General features: G+C 38.1%; 2 protein-coding genes across 3 annotated transcripts; both read left to right on the top strand.

The window, feature by feature from the left end:
- The first annotated feature begins 414 nt into the window (after window positions 1-414).
- brwd3 (bromodomain and WD repeat domain containing 3) lies at window positions 415-20554 on the top strand. Of its 2 annotated transcripts, none has more exons than XM_043239803.1 (40): window positions 415-955; window positions 1089-1147; window positions 1235-1264; window positions 1401-1460; window positions 2275-2425; window positions 2583-2681; window positions 4548-4708; window positions 4874-5095; window positions 5542-5642; window positions 5749-5819; window positions 5948-6048; window positions 6240-6280; window positions 6399-6503; window positions 6701-6854; window positions 6992-7126; window positions 8557-8685; window positions 8776-9001; window positions 9492-9626; window positions 9852-10035; window positions 10657-10747; window positions 10834-11004; window positions 11169-11245; window positions 11841-12045; window positions 12126-12224; window positions 12330-12437; window positions 12574-12698; window positions 12888-12970; window positions 13396-13507; window positions 13597-13658; window positions 13739-13894; window positions 15254-15374; window positions 15490-15615; window positions 15724-15799; window positions 16083-16133; window positions 16219-16362; window positions 16663-16815; window positions 17236-17384; window positions 17479-17552; window positions 17692-17838; window positions 18310-20554. In XM_043239803.1, the coding sequence occupies exons 1-40, from the start codon at window positions 922-924 to the stop codon at window positions 19002-19004; spliced, it is 5223 nt and encodes a 1740-aa protein (XP_043095738.1). In that variant the 5' UTR covers window positions 415-921; the 3' UTR covers window positions 19005-20554. The 2 variants fall into 2 exon arrangements, with proteins under 2 accessions (XP_043095738.1, XP_043095739.1); XM_043239804.1 differs by having other exon boundaries at window positions 417-955; window positions 9855-10035.
- A 200-nt stretch (window positions 20555-20754) lies between these two features.
- chmp1b (chromatin modifying protein 1B) lies at window positions 20755-24067 on the top strand. Its single transcript, XM_043239809.1, has 7 exons — window positions 20755-20940; window positions 21540-21637; window positions 21781-21927; window positions 22019-22087; window positions 22186-22337; window positions 23130-23202; window positions 23306-24067. The coding sequence occupies exons 1-7, from the start codon at window positions 20925-20927 to the stop codon at window positions 23348-23350; spliced, it is 600 nt and encodes a 199-aa protein (XP_043095744.1). The 5' UTR covers window positions 20755-20924; the 3' UTR covers window positions 23351-24067.
- The last annotated feature ends 1226 nt before the right edge of the window (window positions 24068-25293 follow it).

Below are 25293 nucleotides of genomic sequence, written 5' to 3'. Positions count from 1 at the left end.
AAAGAAAGCATGAAAAATGTTCAGAAAAAACAGTCATCAGGTAATTTTATGAGAGCATGAAGAAAGAGCATCTGCCAGTCATTAGAAGTGCACATAAATATATTCAGACAGCTTTGGAAGCTATGATTCTGACTCTTGCTATGTCTGTAGTTGATAAATGAACAGAAGCATTTAACCTCTCAAGTTTGAATCATCTGAGAGGCAACAGACTGACAGCCTATAAATATTCTATTGAGCCTCTTCTTTTCATAGCTTCACAGAAAACATACCTGTTTACATTTGAATAACTTTATTGTAATAAATCAGAGGTTTGATGCACATTATAGACCCAAACATACAATAAAGAAAATGTTGAAGAAAAAAAAACATTCACCAACCCAGAATAAATTATTTCTGTATCCATCAAGCATTTAGTTAAAGAACTAAAAGGTTTGATGGTTGTATTTTAAAATGTATTCGATATATGCATCTTACATAATTGTATTACGTAATATTTATGAAACCATACCTTACATAACACATATGTATATGGCACAGTAATTGTAGTATGGGACATTGCGAAGATTTTGTGTTTTTCCCACACACGCGACCTGTGGTCGATGGGACGATGTTAAACATGAAACAAGTCCCATTTATTGCAATACAGCAGTTCTGCTGTTGGGTTCAATAAATCACCCAACTGTACGCCATGCAAAATGTCCGCCGTGGAAATGGTGAGCTCACCTGTGCGCTCTCAGTGCGCCGCTGGCGGATGCTCGCGGTACTGCGGGGCACCTGCGCACTGTCGCCGCGCGGGGGCGCTCAAACAAAGCAGCACGAGCGGCGGCTGCAGGCCGAGACGCTGAGAGCAAATACAGCACAGGCCGCTTTTAGCAAGCGGAGACCTCCCCGCGAACCTCCACCCACCGCCTGGACCGGGCCATGGCGGCGGAACCGTGCTCGCAGATTGAAGCCGGTGGGCAGCACTCGGTCCTTCAGCGTCTTTAACGCTGGGAAAACTTTAAGCAGTATTTTAGCATTAGCCTTTGAGGCTAAGCTAGGCTAAGCTAAAGCTAACGGCTGGTGTTGTTGTGTTTCTCTCTCTGCAGAACTTTATTACCTGATCGCCAGATTCCTGCAGTCTGGACCATGTCAGAAATCCGCTCAGGTGAGGCCGATAGTGGCGTGTGAGTGTCGGCGTGTAGCGGTGAGTGTGTGTTATGCTGTGTGTAACCCTCTTTGCGTGTTTCTGCAGATGCTGCTGCAGGAGCTGCACGAATACGAGGTGAGTTTCATCCCTCTTCTCCCACTCAGCCCCGTTTTTCTCTCTAACATCCCAACATCAGCATCTCCTTCTCATGCCAGCGCCGCTGTGCGTCTAAATCCTGCGTGTGGTGTGTTTTCCCCCCGCTGTATTTTAGATCATGCCGAAGCGCTGGAGCTGGGATGGAAAGCAGTTTAAGCGAAGCTTTGAAGACTGGGTGAGATTAAATAAACTCTATCGCACACTCACGCATGTGAATTCAGAACCAAACTCTCACAGGTGCTTGGCTCACTTACATTACAGCGTATAAAACTGAAAAAAAGCGCTTAATCAAATGAGCCGTACTCGAGGTAGCAACATTATCTGTGATCTACATGAGGATTGCTTTTGGTGTGGGAAAGGTTTAAAAAAGGATCTAAGATAAAAAAATATATATATTTGTTTTGAAATGAAAGGCTTTGTGCGTGCCGGCCAGAGGCGTTACGGCAGTGCAAACAGAGCGAGAGGCGATTGGTGGGTGGCTGCGTTACTTAAAGACGGCAGCCAATCAAACGTCAGTTGCTACTTAAGAGACTAGGAAGATGGGTGGAGAAGACTTCTGATTGGCTGACATGAAGCGGACACTTGTGTGTGTGGTAGAGAAAAGGGTGGTCTTTTAGGAATGAGCATAATTGTTTTGGTCAAATAAAACGAACTTAAAGACTGATGTTCCCTATTCATTTTCTATTCTATTTGTTTATTTTTTTTATTTATTAAAAAAGTACCCTCCCTTTTACTTTTTCTATTTTATCTACTTGTTTTCTTTTTATTACAAAAAAACTTGCTGTGTAAGGCTAACAGACTTGTCGCAACAATTGTATTATATTATTGTTATTGCATCTATTGTCCTCATTTGTAAGTTGCTTTGGAGAAAAGCATCTGTTAAATAACTTAATTTAAATTTCTGCAGAGTGTTTTTTTTTCCATAATGCAAATCCACTTTCCTGTGCTTCTTGTAGTTTATTTATCAAATACCTCTATGTATGTTTTAGGTCTTGTTAAATCAGCACATACCTGCGGATTACCTGTTGCGTGTGTGTGAGCAGATCGGCCCATTGATAGATAAACACATTCCTCCCAGTGTTCCTGGAGTCCACAGTTTACTGGGCAGCGGGCGACAGTCATTACTACGGACAGCAAAAAGTGAGATGCACACAGTCGCTATACAGCAGAGAACAATGAGAATCAACAAGGATTAGAGAACAGCGCACTTTATCACACTAACACTTTCCCTTACATTAATTCTCTCCCTCTAACACAGATAAATATTTGACTAACAGTTGTTCTCTCTCTCTCTCAGGTTCTTCTCATACAATATGGAGTGGTTCTGCAGTTGTCGCCTTGCACAGGGGACGGCCCCCAGAACCATCTCTCAACTGTGCCAAACCACCAAATATAGGTGAGTCCTGTCCGCTGAAATGCTGCGCAGTGTTCTGGCATTGCTGAACACAAGTTAAGTTTAAGGAGTCAGTGGTGCATTTATTAACATGAAGGGAATCCCTGCTTTCCAAATGAAAATTTATGATGGCTAATTAAGTTCAAGGAAAAGTCACCCATTCCCTTTTTTTGTAATATTCAGTTAAAATGTCATAATTTGAACCCATGGTAAAAACATCTGGAAAAATCTCCACGTGCCACGAATTTGGGTGTTTTCTTCTTAAAATTAAAGAAAAGATCCTAATAAAGAAAAAAGTGATTCTAACAACATCTTAACCCTTAAAAGAGGTCTTAAGGTCCGAAATTGTTAGAAGTACAGACAAGGATTTTTAAGACACTTAAGTTTCTTTTAGCAGTAGACAAAAAGTAAGAAACATGAAGAGGGAGGAAAATATGTTGCACAATGCATGACAATGAATTAATAAGACACATTAGGTCATGTTTGTTGTCAGTCTTATTAGTGACACGCTAACTCTGACACCGCACAGAAATGCCATAGCGCCAGAAATGGAAGTAATCACTACATTAACACATTTAGCAAGTGTAAAACTGCAACTATGCAGCAGTGATGATTTGGGTCTGTCACCACCTTCTGTAAGAAAAGTAATCACCCAAACAGTTACAACACTTTCAGAAACGTATTTTGTCGCCGTTCAATTCCTATAAAATAACATTAAGTGTGACAGCATAATAAATAAATAAATGAGTGTGTATATACCTAGTGTTGAGAGAGAATGATAAAACAGGAAAAAATATGGTTGTAATTTCAAAGCAAAGGCTTATCATAGACAATATTCTTAAAAGCTTTCTTTTATTTCCTTCTTGGACAACCAACCAATAAGTCTTTAAAAGACTGTCATAGCTAGAAACGTGGTCAGCTCTGCCTTCTCACTAATATAAAGGTTTTTGTCTTTTCTTTGCTGAGTTGCTTTTAGTTTATTTTTGAATCACTTTTAAGCTAAGGTGATACACTGCTCAAAAAAAGCACTTTTCAGTTGACAATGGGTAACAAATCTGGATAATTTTTTATCAGTATTGGACCCTGTGTCTCACAGCAGCAGCAACATTTCCTAAAATTGCCCGCCAACATTGCTCAAAAAGACGCCCTGTGTATCATCAGCATAAGGCTCATAGTTAGAAATTCTTAAGCCAAATTAGGAGCTCTCTGAGAAGATTTTAGAATCTTTAAGAATACAGGCCCTGACTTCTCTTTGGTTATGTTGTAAAACTTGTCAAATCATTTAAGTCTACTTAAATCTTCCACAATCGACTACAAGCTCACATTCATTTTGAATTTCCAACATTTTTTTTCTCTCTTTCGGTAATTCTTAACACTTGAATGAAATGAAAAATTTCTGTTTAATTTTATTGCAACATTAAAGACCAGTCACTCTGCAGTTACCATTCTATTGACTTACATTTATGTATGTATGCAAATGTGATCGTGCAAATTTTACTGCGTTTCAAAGTTCTTGTTTGGTGAACTTTGCCCTGAGAATTGGTATCATGAAGACATGTGACTAACATAGTATTGATACCCCACTATGTTATTTGTTAAACAAATTTGCTGAATTGCAGTGTTAAGGTGACCTTTAGATGGCAAATGTTTACATTTTAATTTATATTTTTCCATTTTATTATAATTTTTTTTTTTTAAGTGCAGCAGATTGTCAAGTCATATTTCAATATTGTGTCTAGTTAGCTTAATGCCGGATGTTAGTATGTTATGATTTAGTGACCAAGTAATGTCCTCTAGTGTAGCCCAGCTATCGTTTCTTCTATTTTGTGGTGGGAGTTGATTGTAATCTCTTTAAATCTCACCGCTCAGTGTCAATAATGGGTGCTCGCCAAAAAACAGGAGTGGCTCGGTTTGGCCATGTCCTCCCCTCATATACCTATCAGCACATGAAGATGCATCGAAGGATTCTGGGCCACCTCTCATCAGTGTACTGTGTGGCGTTTGACCGCACTGGGCGGCGCATTTTTACGGTAAATAAATTTAGCATCTGGGCCCAATTTTCTTGTAAAAAAAGTATGTTACCGATATTTCTGTTGATAAAAAAGCAAGCCGAGAAACACAGTTTTGTAATTTAGTAGTTTTATGATATATTTTAATGTGTGTGTGGAATCAAGGTTTATTAATGTTTCTGTCAGGGTTCTGATGACTGTTTAGTCAAGATCTGGGCGACGGATAATGGCCGTCTCTTAGCCACTATGCGAGGACATGCAGCAGAGATTTCAGACATGACCGTGAATTTCGAGAACACACTCCTTGCTTCCGCCAGCTGTGACAAGATCGTCCGTGTGTGGTGTCTGCGCACCTGTGCACCTGTGGCTGTATTGCAGGGGCACACATCTTCAATCACCTCCATACAGGTGTGTGAAGACAAGTGTTCTTTATAAAGTCACTGTGTGAGTAAAGCATGGTACTGTGTCTTAGAAAGCATACAAACTGACTGTTGTCAAAAGAGAATCATTAGGGCTCTTGGATTTTCCACCTGTTAAAACAAATGCTGTTTTTAATGTTTGAATGAAAGAAATTAAATAAATATTAGTATTTTAGTTACTTTTTACATATTAGTTTCCATTTATTGAAAATCTACTTTTTAATGATAATATATATTTTTTATAATGAAATATAATTACAAAAACCTAAACCATGCAAACACAGCTAACCATGTTTTTGTTTTGTTTTTTTATGAAGAAATATATTACTTATTTTTATAAATCTCAATTACATTGCTCACCAAACATTCAGTTGGTACTATTAATTCAGATAAGTTTGTTTCTGTTTAAAGGAATCTTTCTTTCTATCTCTGCAGTTTTCTCCATCAGCATTAGGTTTCACTCGGCATCTGGCCACCACCGGAGCTGATGGGATGGTGTGTTTCTGGCAGTGGAACTCACTCAGTATGAAGTTTGAGTAAGTGTCATTTGTCCATTTCAAATTACTCGTTTTGTCTCGTGTCATTAATTCAATGTATTTATATAGAGCAAATCTGCAACAAGTCATGTGTTTGTGTTTGCAGTGAACGGCCTGTGAAGTTTATGGAGCGTTCTCGTCCCGGAGTTCAGATATCCTGCAGTTCCTTCAGCTCTGGTGTGTTTGCTCACACTCCAACTCTCTGATCAGTTGTCATAGGCTTTTCTTATGTTTATTCATTATAGTATCAGTCTCATGATCAGACGGTAAATAAAAGGTTAAAATATTGTGTTATTTGATTCCAGGGGGTTTGTTCCTGGCCACTGGAGGGACAGATCACATGATCAGAGTTTACTACCTCGGCACAGAGACGCCTGTGAAGTTTTCTGACCTGGACTCCCACACGGTAAGAGGTGGAGAGAAATAAGCCAGTAGGCAGACAAGAAGATAAGAGAGATGGCCGGAAAAAGCAGAAATTGTATTATAGCCTGGAAAATGAGGAACATATTAAAAATGTAAACTTGATCATGAATGTATATTGAGCTGGCTTCGAAGTATAAGTGATTTCAATGAAGTGTCAATGTTTTTCTGTTACAGGATAAAGTTGTAGCTATTCAGTTCTGCAATAACACAGACAGGTATGTTATTAGCATTTATGTGCTTCCTTTTTGTGTTTGTTCATTGGGATTTACCCTTTTTCTTAATTCTGGCTGCTTTTAACTCTGTGTTTGTGTTTTGGCTGCCTTTTGATTCCAGTCTCAGGTTTGTGAGTGGTAGTCGGGATGGTACAGCTCGGATTTGGCATTACCAACAGCAGGAATGGAAGAGTATCGTTCTGGACATGACCACCAGATTACCAGGGTCAGTGTGTGTGTATATATATGTTAATTGTGGGAGCAGGCAGGGTTTCTTTAGCACAATTAGAACCAAATCTAATTACGTTAAGGTTAAAATTGTTCTTTTGAAAAAAATGAAATGTAATTGGTCCTTCTGATGTTTGTGTTTTTTTTTTTTTTTTTTTTTAAACATCTGTGTGGACATATGTATTGTGTTCACAGGAGTGCTGTGATATCAGGCGATGACAAATCGACTAAGTTGGTGGTGACTATGGTTGCGTGGGATCGTTATGATCGTTCCGTCATCACAGCTGTTTCAAACTGCATCCTCAAAGTCTGGAACTCAGCAAATGGCCAATTACTACATGTGCTGTCGGTATGTGAGGCAGAATTTAGTCTGTTCTTTTGGGTTCCTGTTTTGTAATTCTAGAGAGGCGCATAGAAAGAGGCGCTTTCTATGATTTATTGCTCATTGTGTATCGATCATTCATGCAAATGTTCCTTGGTTCATAGGGTCATGATGATGAGGTGTTTGTTTTGGAAGCACACCCCTTTGACTCACGAATCTTGTTATCAGCTGGTCATGATGGTAACATCTTCATCTGGGACCTCAGTAAAGGCATCAAGATCAGAAATTTCTTCAATATGGTGAGATGACCTAACATCAGTTTCAACGTTCACACATATTACAAGTTTGTTTTATAGTTAAAGGAAATAATTCCAAAAGTTATTTTTTGGCAAAAGCCGATAACTTCATACGTCATGTTTCACAGTAAAAAAAACAAAACTTTTGTAATCTCAGATGGCAGTGTAGATGCCTGACGAAGGTGGTGGTGGTGGTTGTCAGAGATTGTATGGATATGATTATACACAATGCACTCAGCTTTTCCCTCACCATTGTAACAGTCTGCTTTTGCAAGGTTCTGTGAAAGCGTTCTGTTCAGCTTTTATTTTCCTTTTATGCCTTGAAGAAGGCACCACAGGTTTATCAAGTTTGGTGAAATCATTCATCCTCGATCACTTTCAGTAAGCTTTAATGAAACTCTCAGCTAGTGTGTCTTTTCAAAGTGAAAGTAGTCTTGTCACCTGACTTGAATACAGCATGCTGATTCACTAAAATTGATTTATCTACTCGGGTTCTGATCATGCTTTTTTTGAAGAGTAATGTGTGACAATATCGTTTTTGCAAATGCCCTCTTCATATACACTACTCTTCCAAACGTTTAGGGTAAGAAGTGGAAATGAAAATGAAAATGTAATATAAGTCTCTGGTGTCCGTAGAATGTGTCAGCTAAGTTTCAGCTCAAAATACTCTACAGATCGTTTATTATATAATTTTGAATGGAAACGAAAGCTCAGTGCCTGTTTCTTTAAATGCAAATGAGCTTTCCGATATTAGGCTCATTCTCATTAATGTATAAAATTATTATTATTATAATTATTAGACTTCTCCTCATCATTGTACATGTTTAAAAACAAACTCCAAAACTAAGCCAACAACAAAATTGAACTACAGGGTGATAAACCTTTAATAACAAATAGTTTATTTTAGATTTGTGCTACAACGTCAATATACAGTTTTGTTTCCTTGGCTAGGAATCTAATTAGCGTTCTCTGCTCATCTGTGCACCCAATGACAGAACAGTTAGCATGTTTTGCTCAAACCTTCAACATGGCATTAGAACTGGTAACCGTTGTCAAAATCAAAAGGATGGTGGAAATAAACAGATTTAGGGGTGGTAATATTATAATGAGATCACTTTGCAGTGTCACAACAGGAGCGAAATCAATGCGCTTGTTTTTTGTTTTTTTTGTTTTTCTTTTTAAAACAAAGTTACTGGGTTACTTTGTCACATTTCCATAGCTGGTAAAAGGGGAATTTTAAACTGTAATATTATTTAACAATATTGTTTTGTTTTGGGGTTTTTTTGCATTTTTTTTTATCAAAGGCAGCAAGGTAAGCGTAAAAGTATAAATATAAAAATGGAAAATCTATATCAACAACAAATTCTTAAACTGTAACTAGACAAATGTTGATAGAAATGTAATTATTTTCACTCTCTGTTTTTCTATGTTAGATTGAAGGCCAGGGTCATGGTGCTGTGTTTGACTGTAAATTTTCTGTGGATGGGCAGCACTTTGCCTGCACAGATTCTCACGGTCATCTCCTCATCTTCGGATTTGGGTGCAGTCAGACTTATGAAAAGGTACGCTTGTGTCCAAGATACGTAGAGTTCTATGCTTTTTGTGCAGTTGATTGAAACCACTCTCATTGCAACGCTACATTCTGCTTTCAGATTCCAGACCAAATGTTCTTCCATACGGATTTCCGGCCACTGATCCGGGACTCCAATAACTTTGTTCTAGATGAGCAGACGCAGCAGGCACCCCATCTTATGCCTCCACCTTTTCTGGTGGATGTAGATGGGAACCCCCACCCACCTCGTTACCAACGCCTGGTGCCGGGCAGAGAAAACTGCAAAGAAGAGCAGCTTGTGCCACAGCTCGGCTACATGGCTAATGGTGAATAACATATAACACAAAGCTTTACTGCATCATTAACATACATTTTCTTGCTGTAGTAATAGTTATTCCTTCAGTCTGTAGCTACTGTGTAACACAATTTCAGTGGTCTACACAATGAAATGTTATTCTCGATATCAATGTCAATGGTGGAGTGAAAACACATTTTTACTGCAGTTAAAAAATGTTGATATATTTGAATTACATTTTATAAAAAATATTTATTTAACAAAAATCTTTTTGACTAGCAATAGCATTAGAAATGCTTCCCTTGTCATTTGTCTGACTGCTCAGCAGGCCAACCTCTTGAGCATAAATTTATTTTCTTTTGAATACTATGAATGTGACAACCTCAGTAGCGCCTTGCACACACTACATGGCTAAAGTGAATCATATTAAATAAGAAGCTCCCTGTGTTTGAGCAAGCCATATATAGTCATCCTTTTATTAGAGAACTAGTTGAGAATGTTGTTTAATGTAATTAATTTAGGTGATGGTGAAGTGGTTGAGCAGGTGATTGGCCAGCAGACTGCAGATGAATCTCAGGAAGAAAGCCCATTGGATGACCTGATTAGGCAGCTCCAGCACCAGCAAGATGAGCGACTCAACTCAGGAAATTCTACAGGTGAGAACAACACACAGTTAACCTTTTAAAATGTATCATAAACCAATTTTCCAGAACATCATTGCAGTTTCTATAAAACAATTGAATGGGCAAAATGCAGACTGTATCTTATGTATTTTCTGTGTGTTACATTAAAATTATTGTGCATTTAAGACATTAGTTGGCTTAAAGGTCACTTATGTAAAAGCTAGTTTAGAGGTTGTGACATTTAAAGCTGTTGATCAGTAGGTGCTGAGGTGGCAGGTGGTCCTCTGTCACCCCCTAACGTTGGGCTGCGACGCAGCGGACAAGTTGAGGGTGTACGGCAGATGCACAATAATGCTCCCCGCAGCCAGATCGCCACTGAGAGAGACCTCCTGGCATGGAGCCGCCGCGTGGTGGTTAATGAAGTCCAGTCTGGGATATTCAGGTATCACAATTGAGCAGCTTTCTAATCAAACAGCAGTAACAACTGATAGAGCAATATTACCAAAAATACCAAAAACAGAAATTTATTCTTAAATGCCTTTATGACAAAATAGCAGTATGATCCATAGCTGTGGTTCTCAAATCACATTTTTCACACAAGTTTTTTTTCACATTTTATGTGGTTATTTATTTTCATTTACATTATCTATTTTTCCCTTTTTTAATCTAGAAATATATATTAATTATTTATCTGGTCCTTTGTTGGGAAACACTAATACTATCCTATATATTATGTAGAGCTAATGTAAACCTAAAATCTATTTTAAAAAATTAAAAATAATAAAAAACACAGTGTATTTTTAAATAAACCAGTTTTTTTATTTACTTTTTTTTATTATTATTAACATGGCTAAATCATGGCTAAAATAAATCTCAAATCTTATTCCAGTGTGATCGGTTGTGCAGTAGTTGTTTAAGGCTTGTATTAAAATAATTCGCTAGACATCCCTTTTTAAATTGACATGATTTTCTGCATTAAACTGGCCTTGTACTACTTTGAGGAGATTTGAGAGCTTTAACACTCAACACATCTGACTGATGTGATGTATTTGTGTACATTTAGAGTGATGGAAGACAGTAGGCGTGCTAAAGGGGAGGTAGAAAGGTCTTTCTACAACATTGACAAGAAGAAGAAATCTGCACCCACAACAGTAGTGAGTTTTATACACATGAAGACACATAACATACACAAGTACACAGTACAAACCTAAACCAAATTTTTCTCCCTCTTTGTCTGTAGAGTGAGCCGGTGGGAGAAAGTGGTCGCATGTTACGGAGGCCTCAGCGCAGACCTCAGCAGAGGAGGCACACGTATCAGACCCGCTCGACTCGAGAAAGGAGACGCAGCACAAGTGTGCTCTCGTACACGCATAACGAGGAAAGTGCGGCAGAGTCCGACAGTGAAGTGGAGGTAAGACAGTGTTGATGAACTGTTTTTTTTATATATATATATATATATATATATATATATATATATATATATATATATATATATATATATATATATATAATTTGCTATATATTTTAAAATGCCTAATTAAATATTAAATAATGTTTCTGAATTTGTGCACCCAGCAGGAGGAGGAGCAGAATGAAAACAGTGACGTGTCCTCTGATGGTGAAGCTCAGTGGGAAAATGACAGTAGCTCCAGGTTTAAACCCAATCACATTATTTAACATTTCATTTTGGTCTAGAACTGGCTTAAAGTTGTTTAAATGAAGCTTTAATTTTTTTGTGATTTTGACTCTGTACAGAATTAGACAGCTGTAACAGCAAAAATATATTTAGATCAATATTAAATATTAAATGGAAAAGCTTTACAATAATGTTCATTAGTTAACATCAGTTAACGTGAGACAGAATGAACAATACTTCTACAGCATTTATTAATCTTAATGCTAATTTCAGCATTCACTTATTCATTAATATCATAAGTTGTTAACATTTAGCTAATGCACGTTGAGCTAACATGAAGTAACAATGAGTGTGTTTTTTTTATTAGATAATGTTAACAAAGATGAATAATACTGTAATAAATGTATTGTTCATTGTTTGTTCATGTCCGTTATATTAATGTTAACAAATGACACCTCTTTGTAAAGTTCAATTTGTAGATGGTACCATTGTTAAAAAAAAAAAAAATTAATCTATTTCTAAATTTAATCTTTAATTTTAAATGTAAATTTTTAGTAGTCTTTCAGAGTGGTGAGTGACGTTTTAAGAATTTTTTTTTTTTCTGTTTATAGTGACTCTTCTAGTGAATATTCTGATTGGACGGCGGATGCAGGAATCAACCTTCAGCCTCCAAAGCGAACAACTAGAAGGCTGCCGGCTCGTGTTGCTGGGAGCAGTAGCTCTGAGGACGAGGAGGGGACGGGGCAGGGAGAAGAAGCTGAGAGATCAAGCAAACGCACTGAAAAGAAAAAGAAACCTAAACAGACTAAACAGAGGGTGAGCAAACATCTATCATTCATCTGTAGATTCATGTTTTTTTCTACTGTGTTAATGTGTATGTGTGTGTTTGTATTTAGTCTGTGCCTGCTGGTGATCTGGAGGAATGGTTGCCCCCATCTTGGATCATGGAGACCATTCCAAGACGATCACCCTTTGTACCTCAAATGGGAGATGAGGTGAGTACCTGCAGTAAATGTAGGCACATAACCAAAAGTAAGTACAAACGTTTTCATCATACATGCACATCTTTATGCAATTGCTCTTTCTTTGTTCTTCTGTAGCTGATATATTTCCGTCAGGGTCATCAAGCATATGTCCGAGCCGTATGTCGTGCCAAAGCTTACAGCATCAACCCTCAAAAACAGCCCTGGAACCGCCTGAACCTCAGGGTAAAGGGCTATTTTTCTCTTTCATCACCATTCCTGCTTGTTATTAGATCTAATTTAGTTTGCATTACAGTGGTTGGCTCCTTCTGCATCCAGACCAACAGGAACATAAAAGTATGTTATCTGTGTGTTCTCTTAGGATCAGGAGTCTGTAAAGGTAGTGGGTATTAAATATGAAGTCGGGCCGCCCACTCTGTGCTGCCTCAAACTGGCTCTCCTGGACCCCACCTCAGGGAAAATGACCAACGAATCCTTCAGCTTGAAGTATGTAAACTTATACTCTCACAATCACACAAGCACATGGTCTTATATTTTTATTTATTTATTTACTGTTGGTGTTGGAACAGTATAACACAGTACTATGAATACTAAATTGTGATAAATACATTTAAAAGAAATATTAGGATAGTTTTTGATCATGAATATGAGTTGATGGCTATGTCTCTCTTTTAGGTATCATGATATGCCCGATGTCATTGACTTTCTGGTGCTACAACAGTTTTATAATGAGGCCAAAGAACGCAACTGGCAGCCTGGTTTGTGCTTTTCTGTGGTATTTGCAAGAGTCCCTGATATCTTTATTCAACCCTCTACCCAAGTTTGTTTGCTGTAAATGAAAGTGACTTGTTGAGAAAAGGAGGGTTTTCACTTTAAGTGATTGAGCATCATTACTTGGTGGATCAGATAGTGAGAGAGAAAAAAATCCATAGATTTATGTTGAAAGAAGGGCAAAAAAAGAGACTCGTAGGTGGGTTGATTAAGTTCTTTTGATTTGGGCCAGTAAGCAACCATCGATGAACACATTATTTACTGCAGAGAAAGTGCTATAAAGCTTGCTTTAGGGTTATTGGCCTCATAGATTGTTGATTTTTAGATTGTTGCCATGGTAAAGACAAATATATTTATTATGTTCGTAAAATAGCATGAGTACTGAATAACAGCTGAGAATATCTGTATTTAGGTCAGCATTTTAGGAGCATCATTGATGATGCTTGGTGGTTTGGTTCGGTGGAGTGTCAGGAGCCGTTTCAATCAGACTATCCAGACAGCCTCTTTCAGTGCTACATTGTCAGGTACTTAAATTTGATCTCTACCAAAGTACAAAGTTAAACCACTGGCTTATTATTTCCGTAAATATGTATAATTGGTGTATGTTTTGCAGGTGGGATAATGGAGAGAGGGAGAAAATGAGTCCGTGGGATATAGAGCCCATTCATGAAGAAGGTATTGACGCGTTTAAAATCTGACACTAAATCTGCCAGTCACATTCTGGCATGTCTAATTGTGTGATTGACCGTCTACAGCTCCACTTCCAGAGGAGCACGGGGGCAGCGTCCCAGTCACAGAGGACGAGCTTCAGGCCCTGCTGTACACCCCTCAGGAAGGAGAGTGGGGGCTGCACACACGAGATGACGAGTGCGAGAGAGTCATCACAGCCATAGATCAGCTGCTAACACTCGGTATGGCAAATGCACACAAACCACCTAAAACTACCTGCAGGATTTATTGAAAAATTTTATTGGTCTTCTTACATGTCTTGTTGCTGACCAGCATTGTCAGAATACCAATACAAATTAAATTTTATGACTCAAGTCCATTTTACTACCAAAGTAAAACTAGGATCACCGCTGAAAGCCATAATTATTAATACCTTTTAATGCATACAAGGAAAATAATAGTTTTTTAGTTGAGAAAAGACCTTTTAAGGCAATTATTTACCTACGAACATGCAAATTAGGAGATTGTGCTTCAGGTTTGTAATTGCATACTATTTAGAAAATTAAAAACAAAAGTATGAAATAAGGTTTTTGCATTCATTAAAAAAAAATAAAAATAGTCAGACCTGTATTGTGAAACATTACAATTTAAAATAACGTTTTTGACCAGGGGAGAAAAAAAAATTGTAACATGGTTCTTCAGAAATTAGGTAGTGATTTTGTTGTCAAGAACAATTCTTAATGTTAAAAAACACAGTTTTTTGGAAACTCTAATACATTAGGATTCTTTGAACAGAAAGTTCAAAAGAACAGCAGTTATTTTAAGTAGAGAGTTTTTAATGATTTTGCTTTTTATTTTTGAGCAGTCAAATGCATCCTTGCTTAATAAAAAAAACTGACCCTAAACTTTGAAGGGTAGTGAATTAGTGTCAGAAATTAACTTTTTCATTAAAAATCAATCCAGTGTCAGCCCAAAGGGTTGTTGGGCCCTAGACGAGAAAAAAAAATGGGCACACTGGTGCAAAAACAGTGAGAAGGAAGCGCAAAAAAAGACAATTTTAAAATGTAAATGCTGCTAAATAAACACAGAGGTAGCACACAACATCAGAACTTTAACAGCAGTTATGGATATACAACTTGTGAAACATATCAAGCTTAATATATATATATTCAGTCCATACACTTTAGTGAGCTGTCATTAGTCCTGTCCTGCCTGCACCACAACCCAGTTATGATGGGGCTTAACTACCTCGTATCAAATAAATGTCACTGCCCTGATATTTTTGTGATGTAAATGTCATGTATTAAAACATTTATTTCGTATTATTATACACAATACCTTTAATTTGTTTTTACCATGGCTTACCAATATGATTTTGTATAATCATGGTTAATTTTTCTTTTTTTTTATATATATATATTTTTATGGTGTATATTTATGAAAATGATCAGACAATAGGCTAACACACCACATAATGATGTACATTTTTAAGGCACTTAAGTGGACCTTTAATGTGCGTTAGACACTAGAAATTTCACGTGGAAAGGTTTAAATTAATATCGTTTTGATTGAATTAAATTTTATTCTTGTGTGTTTTACAGATGTGGCAAAGGCATTCTCCTGCGCTGTAGATTTGAGGGAATATCCACTGTACTGCACTGTTGTGGCCTATCTTACTGACCTCAGTGCCATCAGAACAAGATTAGTGCACCGTTTCTACAGGTACGCACTATCCTTTAGCTTACTGACCACAGCATCAAACATTATCAAAGTGAGTGTCCTCTAGATCTTCACAAATACAAATGTTGGAGTCTCTCACATGTCTCTTTATGTGTAGGCGGATATCGGCGCTAATGTGGGAGGTGCGTTACATTGAACACAACGCTCGAACATTTAACGAACCACAGAGCCCTATCGTCAAAGCAGCCAAAACGGTCAGCAGTGTCTTGCTGCGTTTCATCAGGTCAGAGAAAATGAAGTCATTTAAACATTCATATTCGCTACTATCCCTCTGGTTCTCCAGCTGAGCTCAGTTATCATTTTCACTGTTAATGTACATGTGTGTCTGCAGGGATCAGACTTGTACTGATATCTTGGATCTCTACAATAAGATGAAGAGTGAAAACAGTAGCGAGGAAGAGGAAGAGGTAAGTGTGTGTGTGTTGAGCAAGTATGGTCTGCTGACCCAGAACCACAGTAACAAAACTTTTAGGCCTGCTTTATATATTTTAGCCTTAAGTCAGGTGTGTCTAAGCTGGTCCCTGGAGGGCCACTTTTCTGCAGACTTCAGCTTCAACCCTTATTAATCAAGGTATTCAGAATTCACTAGAAACTTCCAGGCAACTGTGTTGGAGCAAAACTCTGCAGGACATTGGCCCTCCACGATTAGAGACCCCTATATTAAACATCTCTTCATTGTTTTCTCTGTAGGAGACTGTGGAAGTGGACTCGGACACTCCTGGCACTTCCACTGGTCAGAGGGTGAGATAGTTCAGCTTTCAATTATTTTACCATGAAGTGTTCATGGTACCAGGTATGCTTTCTCTAATCTCTTCCACAATTTCAGAGGTCCAATAACGTGCCTCAGAAGCGTGGAGTGGTCCTGGATATCAACGCATGGCACGGACAGTGCAAAGACCTTCTGAGGAGAATGATAGCGAGCTCTGATTCAGAGCCTTTTCGCCAGCCTGTCGACCTCTTCACCTACCCGGTAGCTCATTCTTCCCTCTACACCAGTGGTCTCAAACTCAATTCCTGGAGGGCCAGAGCTCTGCAGAGTTTAGCTCCAATTAGTAATCGTAATCCTGAAGACCTTGATTAGCTGTATCAGGTGTTTTTGATTTAGGGTTGGAGCTGTCCTCCAGGAATTGAATTTGAGACCAGTACTTTAGCTCTTTTTCTTTTTTTCACAGTTGCCATAATTTTCTGTTCACTCCCTTATGCCTCTCACTTCCTATTTTCTATGTTGGAAATTATTCCGACCTCATTGCTCTTTCTGTGTGTGTATCAGGATTATCGGGATATTATAGACACTCCTATGGATTTAGGCACGGTCTCTGAGACCCTGACGGGTGGGAACTACGAGAATCCCATGGAGTTTGCCAAAGACGTGCGGCTTATCTTCAGTAATTCAAAGGCTTACACACCCAACAAGAAGTCTCGAGTAAGATCAGAACTCACTTTTAAATGTACACACTTGCTTTAAATGAGCACACACAGACATTACAATTAATTAATTACTAAGGTGTATTCATTTTCAGGCTTTTTGAAAGACAAATACTTTTATCTAGAAAAGACCCATTAAATTGATCGAAAGAGACTTTTTTTTACTTTTTTTTTTTTTAAATATATCACCATTTCCACAAAAACATTACGCATCGCAGCTCTTTTCAGTAATGATAATAAAAAATATTTCTAGAGCACCTAATCAGTATATTAGAATGATTTCTGAAGGGTCATGTGACACTGACTTGAGTAATGATGCTGAAAATTAACATGAACAAATTATATTTTAGATTAATTAGAGTGGCTTTAGGCCTTACAGTTGATCCACAGTATGACTCTGATATTGTTTGTTGTTTAGATCTACAGTATGACTCTGAGTCTCTCAGCGTTCTTCGAGAATCAGATCATTCCTATAATCTCAGACTATAAATCTGCAGTTCAGAATCAACGTAGGAGTCAACAGAGACTCAGTTGCAGCAAGAGATTACAGAGCTCCTATCCCAACAGGTAAAACATGGACACCCACTGTCCAATCCATAGAACATGGAATTTTTGTATTTATTATTATTAATTTATTTATTTTAAACCTGTGTTTCTGCAGTCCCAAAGGGAAACAGAAATCAGGAAAGAAAACACCCCTGGTTCCCAAAGGCCGTTTGCGGAAATCTTCTCAAGGTAACGGAGTTTGACATGGATTTTCTTTTCTTAAATTGGGGTTGTCTAAAATAAACCACTGGAATGGAATTTTAAATGATCATAATAATGGTCAATTTAGTTTAAATGCATTCTAAATAGTGTTCATTTCTTTCATCAGATTTGAATATTGCACAAGTCGATGAAGACAGTCAGCCATCCTCTTCATCCTCATCCTCTTCCTCCTCATCTTCTTTGTCCTCTTCATCAGAGCAGGCAGGAGCCAACAGAGTTACACGGAGCCGTGTTGCACCAAACAAATCCTCAGGTGCATACTCGTGTACAAAGAAACATATGCTACCTTTCAAATGCATGGGTTAAGAGATTTTTAAGAAATGCATTCTTTTATTCAGCAAGGACTTTTTCGTGGATTTCTGTTTTAAAATTTTTCCTTTGAATCTTCTTAAAAAAAAAAAAGTATCTTTTACACAAAACAAACTGATAATAAATGTTTCAGCATATTAGAATGATTTATGTAAGGATCAGTTGATGCAGTAATGATGGTGAAAATTAAGCTTTTCCATAAATAATAAAGAATAATAAATAATAAAATAACGTTTTACAATATTACTGTTTTGTTTTTATTTTTGATCAAATAAATTTAGCCTTGGTAAGACTTAATTTAAAAGCACAAAACTTACCAACAACAAGCTTTTGAATTTGGAATGTATATTGCAAATAATTAACTTTTACCTCCAATTCGACTCAAAAATTTAGTTCTCTGTGCTTCAATATACAGGTGGCCATGGCTTACTGCCAAATGGAGGTCGAAGTTCACGTCGGAGAGGGGCTGTGTTGACTGAAGAGGGAGAGGTCTCTGAATGCGAGAGCACCAGCTCATCATCATCCTCGACATCCGCATCGTCGTCCTCTTCTGGAACCTCATCGTCTTCATCCGAGAGTGACGACAGCGGGGCTGAGGCAGGCGGCTTTGCTGACGGCGGAGATCACGACTACAGCAAAGCCCCACAACACAAAGAGAAAGGCAAAGCGGCAGTAGACTCCGTCGAAAACACAAAGCGAAAGCGCAAAGGGGATGCGGAAACAACTCCTGTGAAACGAGCACGGCGAGCAAATGAAAGAGAAGAAGAAGAGGAGGAGGACCCTGAGGAAGAAGAGGAACCGGAAGAGGAGGAACCAGAGGAGGAAGAGGAAGAGCTTGATGAGGAAGAGGAGGAAGAGGAGGAGGAGGAAGACGATGATGTCATCTCCTCCTCAACAAAAACTGTAAGTCAGAGGTCAAATCAAAGGACTCCGAAGTCAGGGCGGGTTAACACTCGTAACCAGGGTCGAAGGACAGTTCTGTATAATGATGACTCTGAGGACGAGGGGCCGACGACAGACCCGCTGAATCTAGGAATGTCGCGTTCTGGAAGAGTCCGCCGCATGACTGAACGTGCAAGGGTCAGCCATCTCATGGGCTGGACACATTGACATTTTATGATCTTTACACAGACTCACTACATCGATACTGCAGGGATTTTGTTTTTAGTACTGTCTTTTTGTGACTTGTTTTTTTTTTTTTTTTTTACTGTTGTTGTCGTCTCTGAAACTTGATGTTCATGACTCTTCCTGGACTGTGGTGCTCTCTCTTCTCTGTGGCTTCCACCGAAATTACCAGGCCATCAACTAATCAGCCACCTCTGCCTTATTCTGGTCCAGAGCGGTAAAGAGTCACATTTTCTCCCCTTTTTCTATGTTCATCCTTCTTCTTCCTCCTCCTCCTCCTGTTTTCTTTTGGTTTCTGGCTTCTTTCACTCTGAGGAATCTATTCTGTCAGAAAGATGGTGCTGCTCTCCTCATGTTCTCCATCTTGCTTCCCCTACCCCCCCCCCCTTTATTGTTTTTTTTTTTTTTTTTTAACACTAGGGGGTCATTGAGAACACTTACTTAACCATGTAGTTCAACTGACTTGACTTTACTATTCAATCAGGTTATGCATTTACCTCTGTTCAATAATATATTAAATTTTGGTGCAGGTGCAACCTCTGAAATGCATTAACTACTTCCAGATCACTCATGGTAATCCTCATCCATTTGAGCACAGGCACGAGGAGGATTATGGGAAATGTAGGAGAAAATGCACTTCTCCCTTCTCTTGTTCAAATACACAAAAACACTTCAGACTGTTTTTACAGAATATATTTATATTTTTCCACTCTTGTATGATACACTTTGATTCATTCTTATCTTGCAGTAAGGAGAACATTAGTATTGATAATGTTTGCACATTTTATGTCAAGTATATGTGGCAGCTGATTGGTGGATGTGAGGTGTTGTCTGAATCCTGGACTCTGACTGGTTCAGATGTGATGTAAATTGAAGCTATCTGAAGAGCAACAGACTGTTTATTTTCTCACCTTTTATTTTATTGTTTTGCTTTTTTTTTTTCTCTCTCTCTCTACGCCAATATCATGAAAGACTGAAAAGGCTGTTATGTTTTAAACAAGGAACCCTCTTTGAAAACCTCTCATGTGATCATGTAATCAATGGTAATGTTTCACCGTTGTTTTTTTCACAAAGAAGAAAAAGCATTAGAAACTGAAGAGATCATAAGTTGAATCTTAGTTTGGCTTGCTCTCTCTCGCTCGCTCTCTCTCTCTCTCTGGTCCTTCATCTTTTGCACTATTTTTGGAAAGTTGGAAAGCTCCCTCACCATTCAAGCCCTGAACTGCTTGTCCTCACCTGTTTAAGGTTGTTTCCCAGCCAATCAAGATTCAGCATTAACCTCCTCAGGTTCTGTTTGTTTAGAGGAGTTGACTAGAATTCATTTTGTCTATTAATTTCCTCATGGCTTTTTTATTTTTATTATAATAATAATAATATTTTATTTTATTTTTGTATCAGGGATCCGTTGTCATGTTTTGACAAAGCCTCGATCTGTTCAGATTGAAGATGGTCTTGATGTTAGATGTCATTAACGTACATGTCCTTTTTTTCTACACATTTTGGATTGTTTTTATAATAAAGGTGTAAAACTGTGATTAGTCTCTGTCTGATCTCTACCAGTCAAAAGGACACGAATGTAGATACAACTCAGATGTATTATACGTACTATTTGTGTTAGAAATATTTCTATTTAAGAAGTGGATCGAATTTCGCTCAGCGCGTTATTTTTCCTCTCTTCGCTGTTTGTCGTGACATCACCGCGATCGCTGACCTGAGCGCATGACTGTGACATCACTCCAGTTGTTTGGAGAAGCCGGAAGTGAATACAGGAAAATTGCAACAAACAGAGCGGGGAGCAGTTAGTGATCTACGCGAAGAGCTTGGCGAAGACTTGACTGAAAACTACTGCCGTCTAATCGTTACATTTCTTCAAGAAGCAGCAGCCAGCAGCCGAACCGGTTTGTTATGCCTAACATGGAAAGTATCCTGTCGGACTGAAGGGGTCGGGCCCGAGATTCACTTTGTCGATGGGACCATAATCACTTTTGTTGAGAGTTATTAATGGGTTTAACTCTGTGTTGGCAACATTTTAGTATATACTAATAGGTTGGGTCGTATTATATAGCCGTTATTATCAAACGGGATTTCTTTTGTGCTCAGTGGAGGTAGAGATTGATTTAAAGAATGGATTTTAGTATGTAAACGTAAGCGATGTAAAACGATACAAGTCTGAAAGTTAAACAAGGGTGTGAGCTCACCCCCCTACTATTTTTTTCCCCAGTCTGTATAGTTTCAAGTGATTATTTTGGTAGTTGCAAATATCAAAAATATCGTCAAATTCCGCCAGGTAAAAGTGTGACATACAATTACGTGATGTCGCCGCCTATGTGTTGTTGAGATGAACTCTCAGCCCAGCCTGTCAGACTAGTTTGTTCAGTTTCGAGACGGTGTGTTTTTTTATAATGTCATTGTTGCAGTGTTGAAGTGCCTGCACTCTTTAAAATCTGTTGAAGGTATCAGATAATAACACAAACACTGCGGTTCTTTTTATTTAAGTCCTTCCTTGACTTTTGACTTCAGAGAATTTGTTTAACCTCAAGTTTGCAGCCAAAGAACTTCAGCGTAGCTCCAAGAAATGCGACAAAGAAGAGAAAGCAGAGAAGGCCAAGGTCAAGAAGGTAAACATACAAACAACATGAACACATTAAACGGCATTTAAACAGTACGTCTGTCCAGAGAAAGTACCTTTTGGCTGTAGCATCATCACCCAACATATTTACATGAATGCTGAGGAACTGCTGCTTATGTCTGTTTAACTTAGGCAATCCAGAAGGGCAATATGGAGGTTGCCCGGATACATGCTGAAAATGCCATTCGCCAGAAGAACCAATCAGTGAACTTCCTCAGAATGAGCGCAAGAGTGGATGCGGTTGCCGCACGAGTACAGACAGCAGTCACCATGAACCAGGTACGCAGACAGCTTTTTCCTTTTAAACTAGAAATACCCAAAGAAATTATCCACTAGATTTAACAGTTAACCGTTTCTTTTTATTTTCCAGGTCACCAAATCTATGGCTGGGGTGGTGAAGGGAATGGATGCAACTCTGAAGAGCATGAACCTTGAGAAGGTGAGAGGATGGCGTATCCTCATTGAGCAGCTCATAAAAACTATTTCAGTAATCTGATTTGACTGGCAGTATTAATTCCCTGTGTTCTGATTGGTCAGATTTCCGCTCTAATGGATAAATTTGAGCGTCAATTTGAAACTCTGGACGTACAGACGGCTCAGATGGAAGACACAATGAGCAGCACCACAACACTCACTACACCACAGGGTCAAGTTGATTCTCTGATGATGGAAATGGCGGATGAGGCCGGGTAAGAACATTTAAAATGCTGAGATTCTTTTTGGTTTTTGCACACACTACCATTCAAAAGTGCCATTCAAAAGTAAGAGTCAGTTTTTATTGATGTTTTTGAAGTCTCTTATGCTCACCAAGGCTGTATTCATTTGATCAGGAATACTGTAAAAAGAGTAATATTGTGAAACATTATTAAAATATAGAATAATTGTTTTCTATTTGTATGTATTTTTAAATGTAATTTGTGACCCTGTGCCACAGAACCATAAGGGTCATTTTTATGAAATGTTTATACAATTAAATAAATAAGTTACAACTATTTGAAAATCTGGAATCTGGTTTTGATACATGTATGGTAGGACATTTACAGGATCAACAATCCACAGGAACAGGATCTTAACTTAATGCCCTAATGATTTTTGACCCATACAATGTATTTTTGGATTTTGCTACAAATATACCTGTGCTACTTATCAATGATTTTGTGATCCAAGGTCACATTTATTCCTGTGATGGCACGCTTTATTACAGTCTTTATTGTTGCATTATCTTTCAGAAATCATTCTAATATCAGCTGATCTGGTATTCAAGTAACTTTTATTTATATATGAATGAATAAAAAGGATATCAGACTTTTCTGTGGCAATAGCGTACTATTAATTATTACTACTACTAAATCATATTTTAAACTATGACTTAAATTATTGATTTTTATCAGACAATAGCTACCAATATTCGGTTAATGAACTCAACCCAATTTAGTACAAATATATAAGGTAACAACCAATGTCTGTATTTGTGTGTTTAGGCTGGACCTCAACATGGAGCTTCCTCAAGGTCAGACAGGATCAGTGGGAACCAGTGTAGCATCTGCAGAACAGGTATTACACACACATGCTTGAATGTAGAACTTCAAACTTTCGAACTTCAAACTTGTGCCAGATATGTAATCTAATGGCTTTTACATTTGTCTCGTCACTGTAGGATGAGCTCTCTCAGAGACTGGCCAAACTCAGAGACCAGGTTTAAGGAGAACTGGGTGTGTGCGTATGTGTGTGAAAGAGAGAGATTGTGTATATGCAAGTTTGTAAGAAACATATCCCCCGTTTACTGACCCCTGGAAATATTGGCCTCATTGTTTATTTGTTTAGTTTAGTTTTCTTTTTATGCTGTTGAGGATGGGTGTGCAGCTTTCATTATCCACATTAACACGCAGGAAACACAATTAGTCAAAATGTAAAGGCAAATATTACATGGGAACACTGCTGACGTAATTTTGTGGCCCTGCTCAGTAATAACTGAATTAAAGATTTATTAGACATTTCTTTGTAAGAGTGCATTCATGTTTTATTACCAGCTTGTCTTTCGTATAGCTTTTATGCCAGTGTAGCTATATTAACCTACACCAGCGTTGATATCAGACAAAGGTTGAGTGAAATTGTGACTTCTGTTTCTTCCTGCTGCACACATGGTTTGCCTCTGCTTCGATGGATTGTGGGAATATCTAACTTTAAATGCATGTGATCAAGGTGATGATTTGAATAAAGTCTCATCATTTTGTCCAAAGCAGTAAAATCCCCAGTTTATCAGATTATTTATGTCTTATGTCTTTAGAGAAATACTGATCTTTATGTTCATTTAATTTATTTTGGTTCATCCAAAATGTAAAAAAAAATGCTTGTCAAATGATCAGCTGGCAACATATATATGTTTGTGTGTATATAAATAAACATTTTGCAAATTCTGTTTATGACTGTAAGCTATTTATTAGGGAAATCAGTTTTTTTCTACAGAGATGTTATGATGGTACTGGTTTTCAGACTCGGTACAATGACTGTGTGATTGGCCTGTTGTGCCTTGAGTCACAACAGAGTAGGGATTTGTTTGGACCCAAGAGTTAGAACAGTGATAGGTTTTGATGTTTTGATTGGTCCGTTGGGTTCATAGTTAGCAGGGCTGAGCAGCTGTTTCTGGTACACTGGATCTGGAGTCCAAGGAGAAAAGAGCTGCTCAGAAACCAAAACCGAGCATATTCATATTATTTCCCATTGGAATCTTACCTGATTTCGTGTGGACACCTGTAAAATATGCACACATTTATTGTGGAAGATAATAGTCCTTGTTTTGTAAAAATGTTTTTTGTATTTGCAATTTTGAGTAGTCTGTACACTTACCAAATTTATAAATGCAACAGCTTTGCTGGGTTGTTGATCAGATTGTTGATTGTGGAATGTTGGCCCAATCCTCTTTAATGGCTCTGCGAAGTTGATGGATATTGGCAGGAACTTGAACACACTGTCATATACGCTGATCAAGAGCGTCCTAAACATGCTCAGTGGGTGACATGTCTGGTGAGTGTGCTGGACATGCAAGAACTGGGATGTTTTCAGCTTCCAGGATTTGTGTACAGTTCCTTGCAACGTGCAGCATAATAATACATGATGGTCGTGAATGAGTGGGTCAACAATGGGCCAATCAGGATCTTGTCACGGTATCTGTGCATTAAAAATTCCACCAATAAATGTTTGTTGTCCATAACGTATGATTGCCTATACATAACCCCACCCCAACCATGGGCCACTCGATCAACAAATCGCTCACCCACACGACGCCACACACACTGTCTGCCATTTGCCCTGTTCAGTGAAAACCAGGATTCATCCGTGAAGAGAACACCTCTCCCAGAGTGGTGTTGATGGATGGATCTCTGCAAAGGAGAAGTGCTAGCTAACACAAATGTGGACAGATTTTTGAACAGTATTTGAGAGAAATAGGCCTTTTGTGTACAAAGTCTAAGATGTTTGACAAAAGTGTTGTGTTTATAATCTTGTTTTATCGTACATATATATACATACTAATTATATTTGTAGCAATGGCCAGATACATTGTATGGGTCCATAGGTCCATCATGTTCCATGAAGATATTTAGTAATTTCCTACCGTAAATATATCAAAACTTAATTTATTATTAG

Source organism: Puntigrus tetrazona, chromosome 5 (genome assembly GCF_018831695.1).
Source record: "Puntigrus tetrazona isolate hp1 chromosome 5, ASM1883169v1, whole genome shotgun sequence".
NCBI classification, from domain to species: domain Eukaryota; kingdom Metazoa; phylum Chordata; class Actinopteri; order Cypriniformes; family Cyprinidae; genus Puntigrus; species Puntigrus tetrazona.
Note: the sequence above shows the minus strand (reverse complement) of the source record. Positions and strands in the feature narration are given on the sequence as shown.

Bases quoted from the DNA above. Each gene is read 5' to 3' on its own strand.
- brwd3 (XM_043239803.1), top strand. From the start codon at position 922: ATGGCGGCGGAACCGTGCTCGCAGATTGAAGCCG. The intron at 10,036-10,656 runs GTATCACAATTG...GTGTACATTTAG, and splicing joins GTCCAGTCTGGGATATTCAG to AGTGATGGAAGACAGTAGGC. The intron at 17,839-18,309 runs GTGCATACTCGT...TTCAATATACAG, and splicing joins TGCACCAAACAAATCCTCAG to GTGGCCATGGCTTACTGCCA.
- chmp1b (XM_043239809.1), top strand. The intron at 21,638-21,780 runs GTAAACATACAA...TGTTTAACTTAG, and splicing joins AGAAGGCCAAGGTCAAGAAG to GCAATCCAGAAGGGCAATAT. The intron at 22,338-23,129 runs GTAAGAACATTT...TTGTGTGTTTAG, and splicing joins GAAATGGCGGATGAGGCCGG to GCTGGACCTCAACATGGAGC.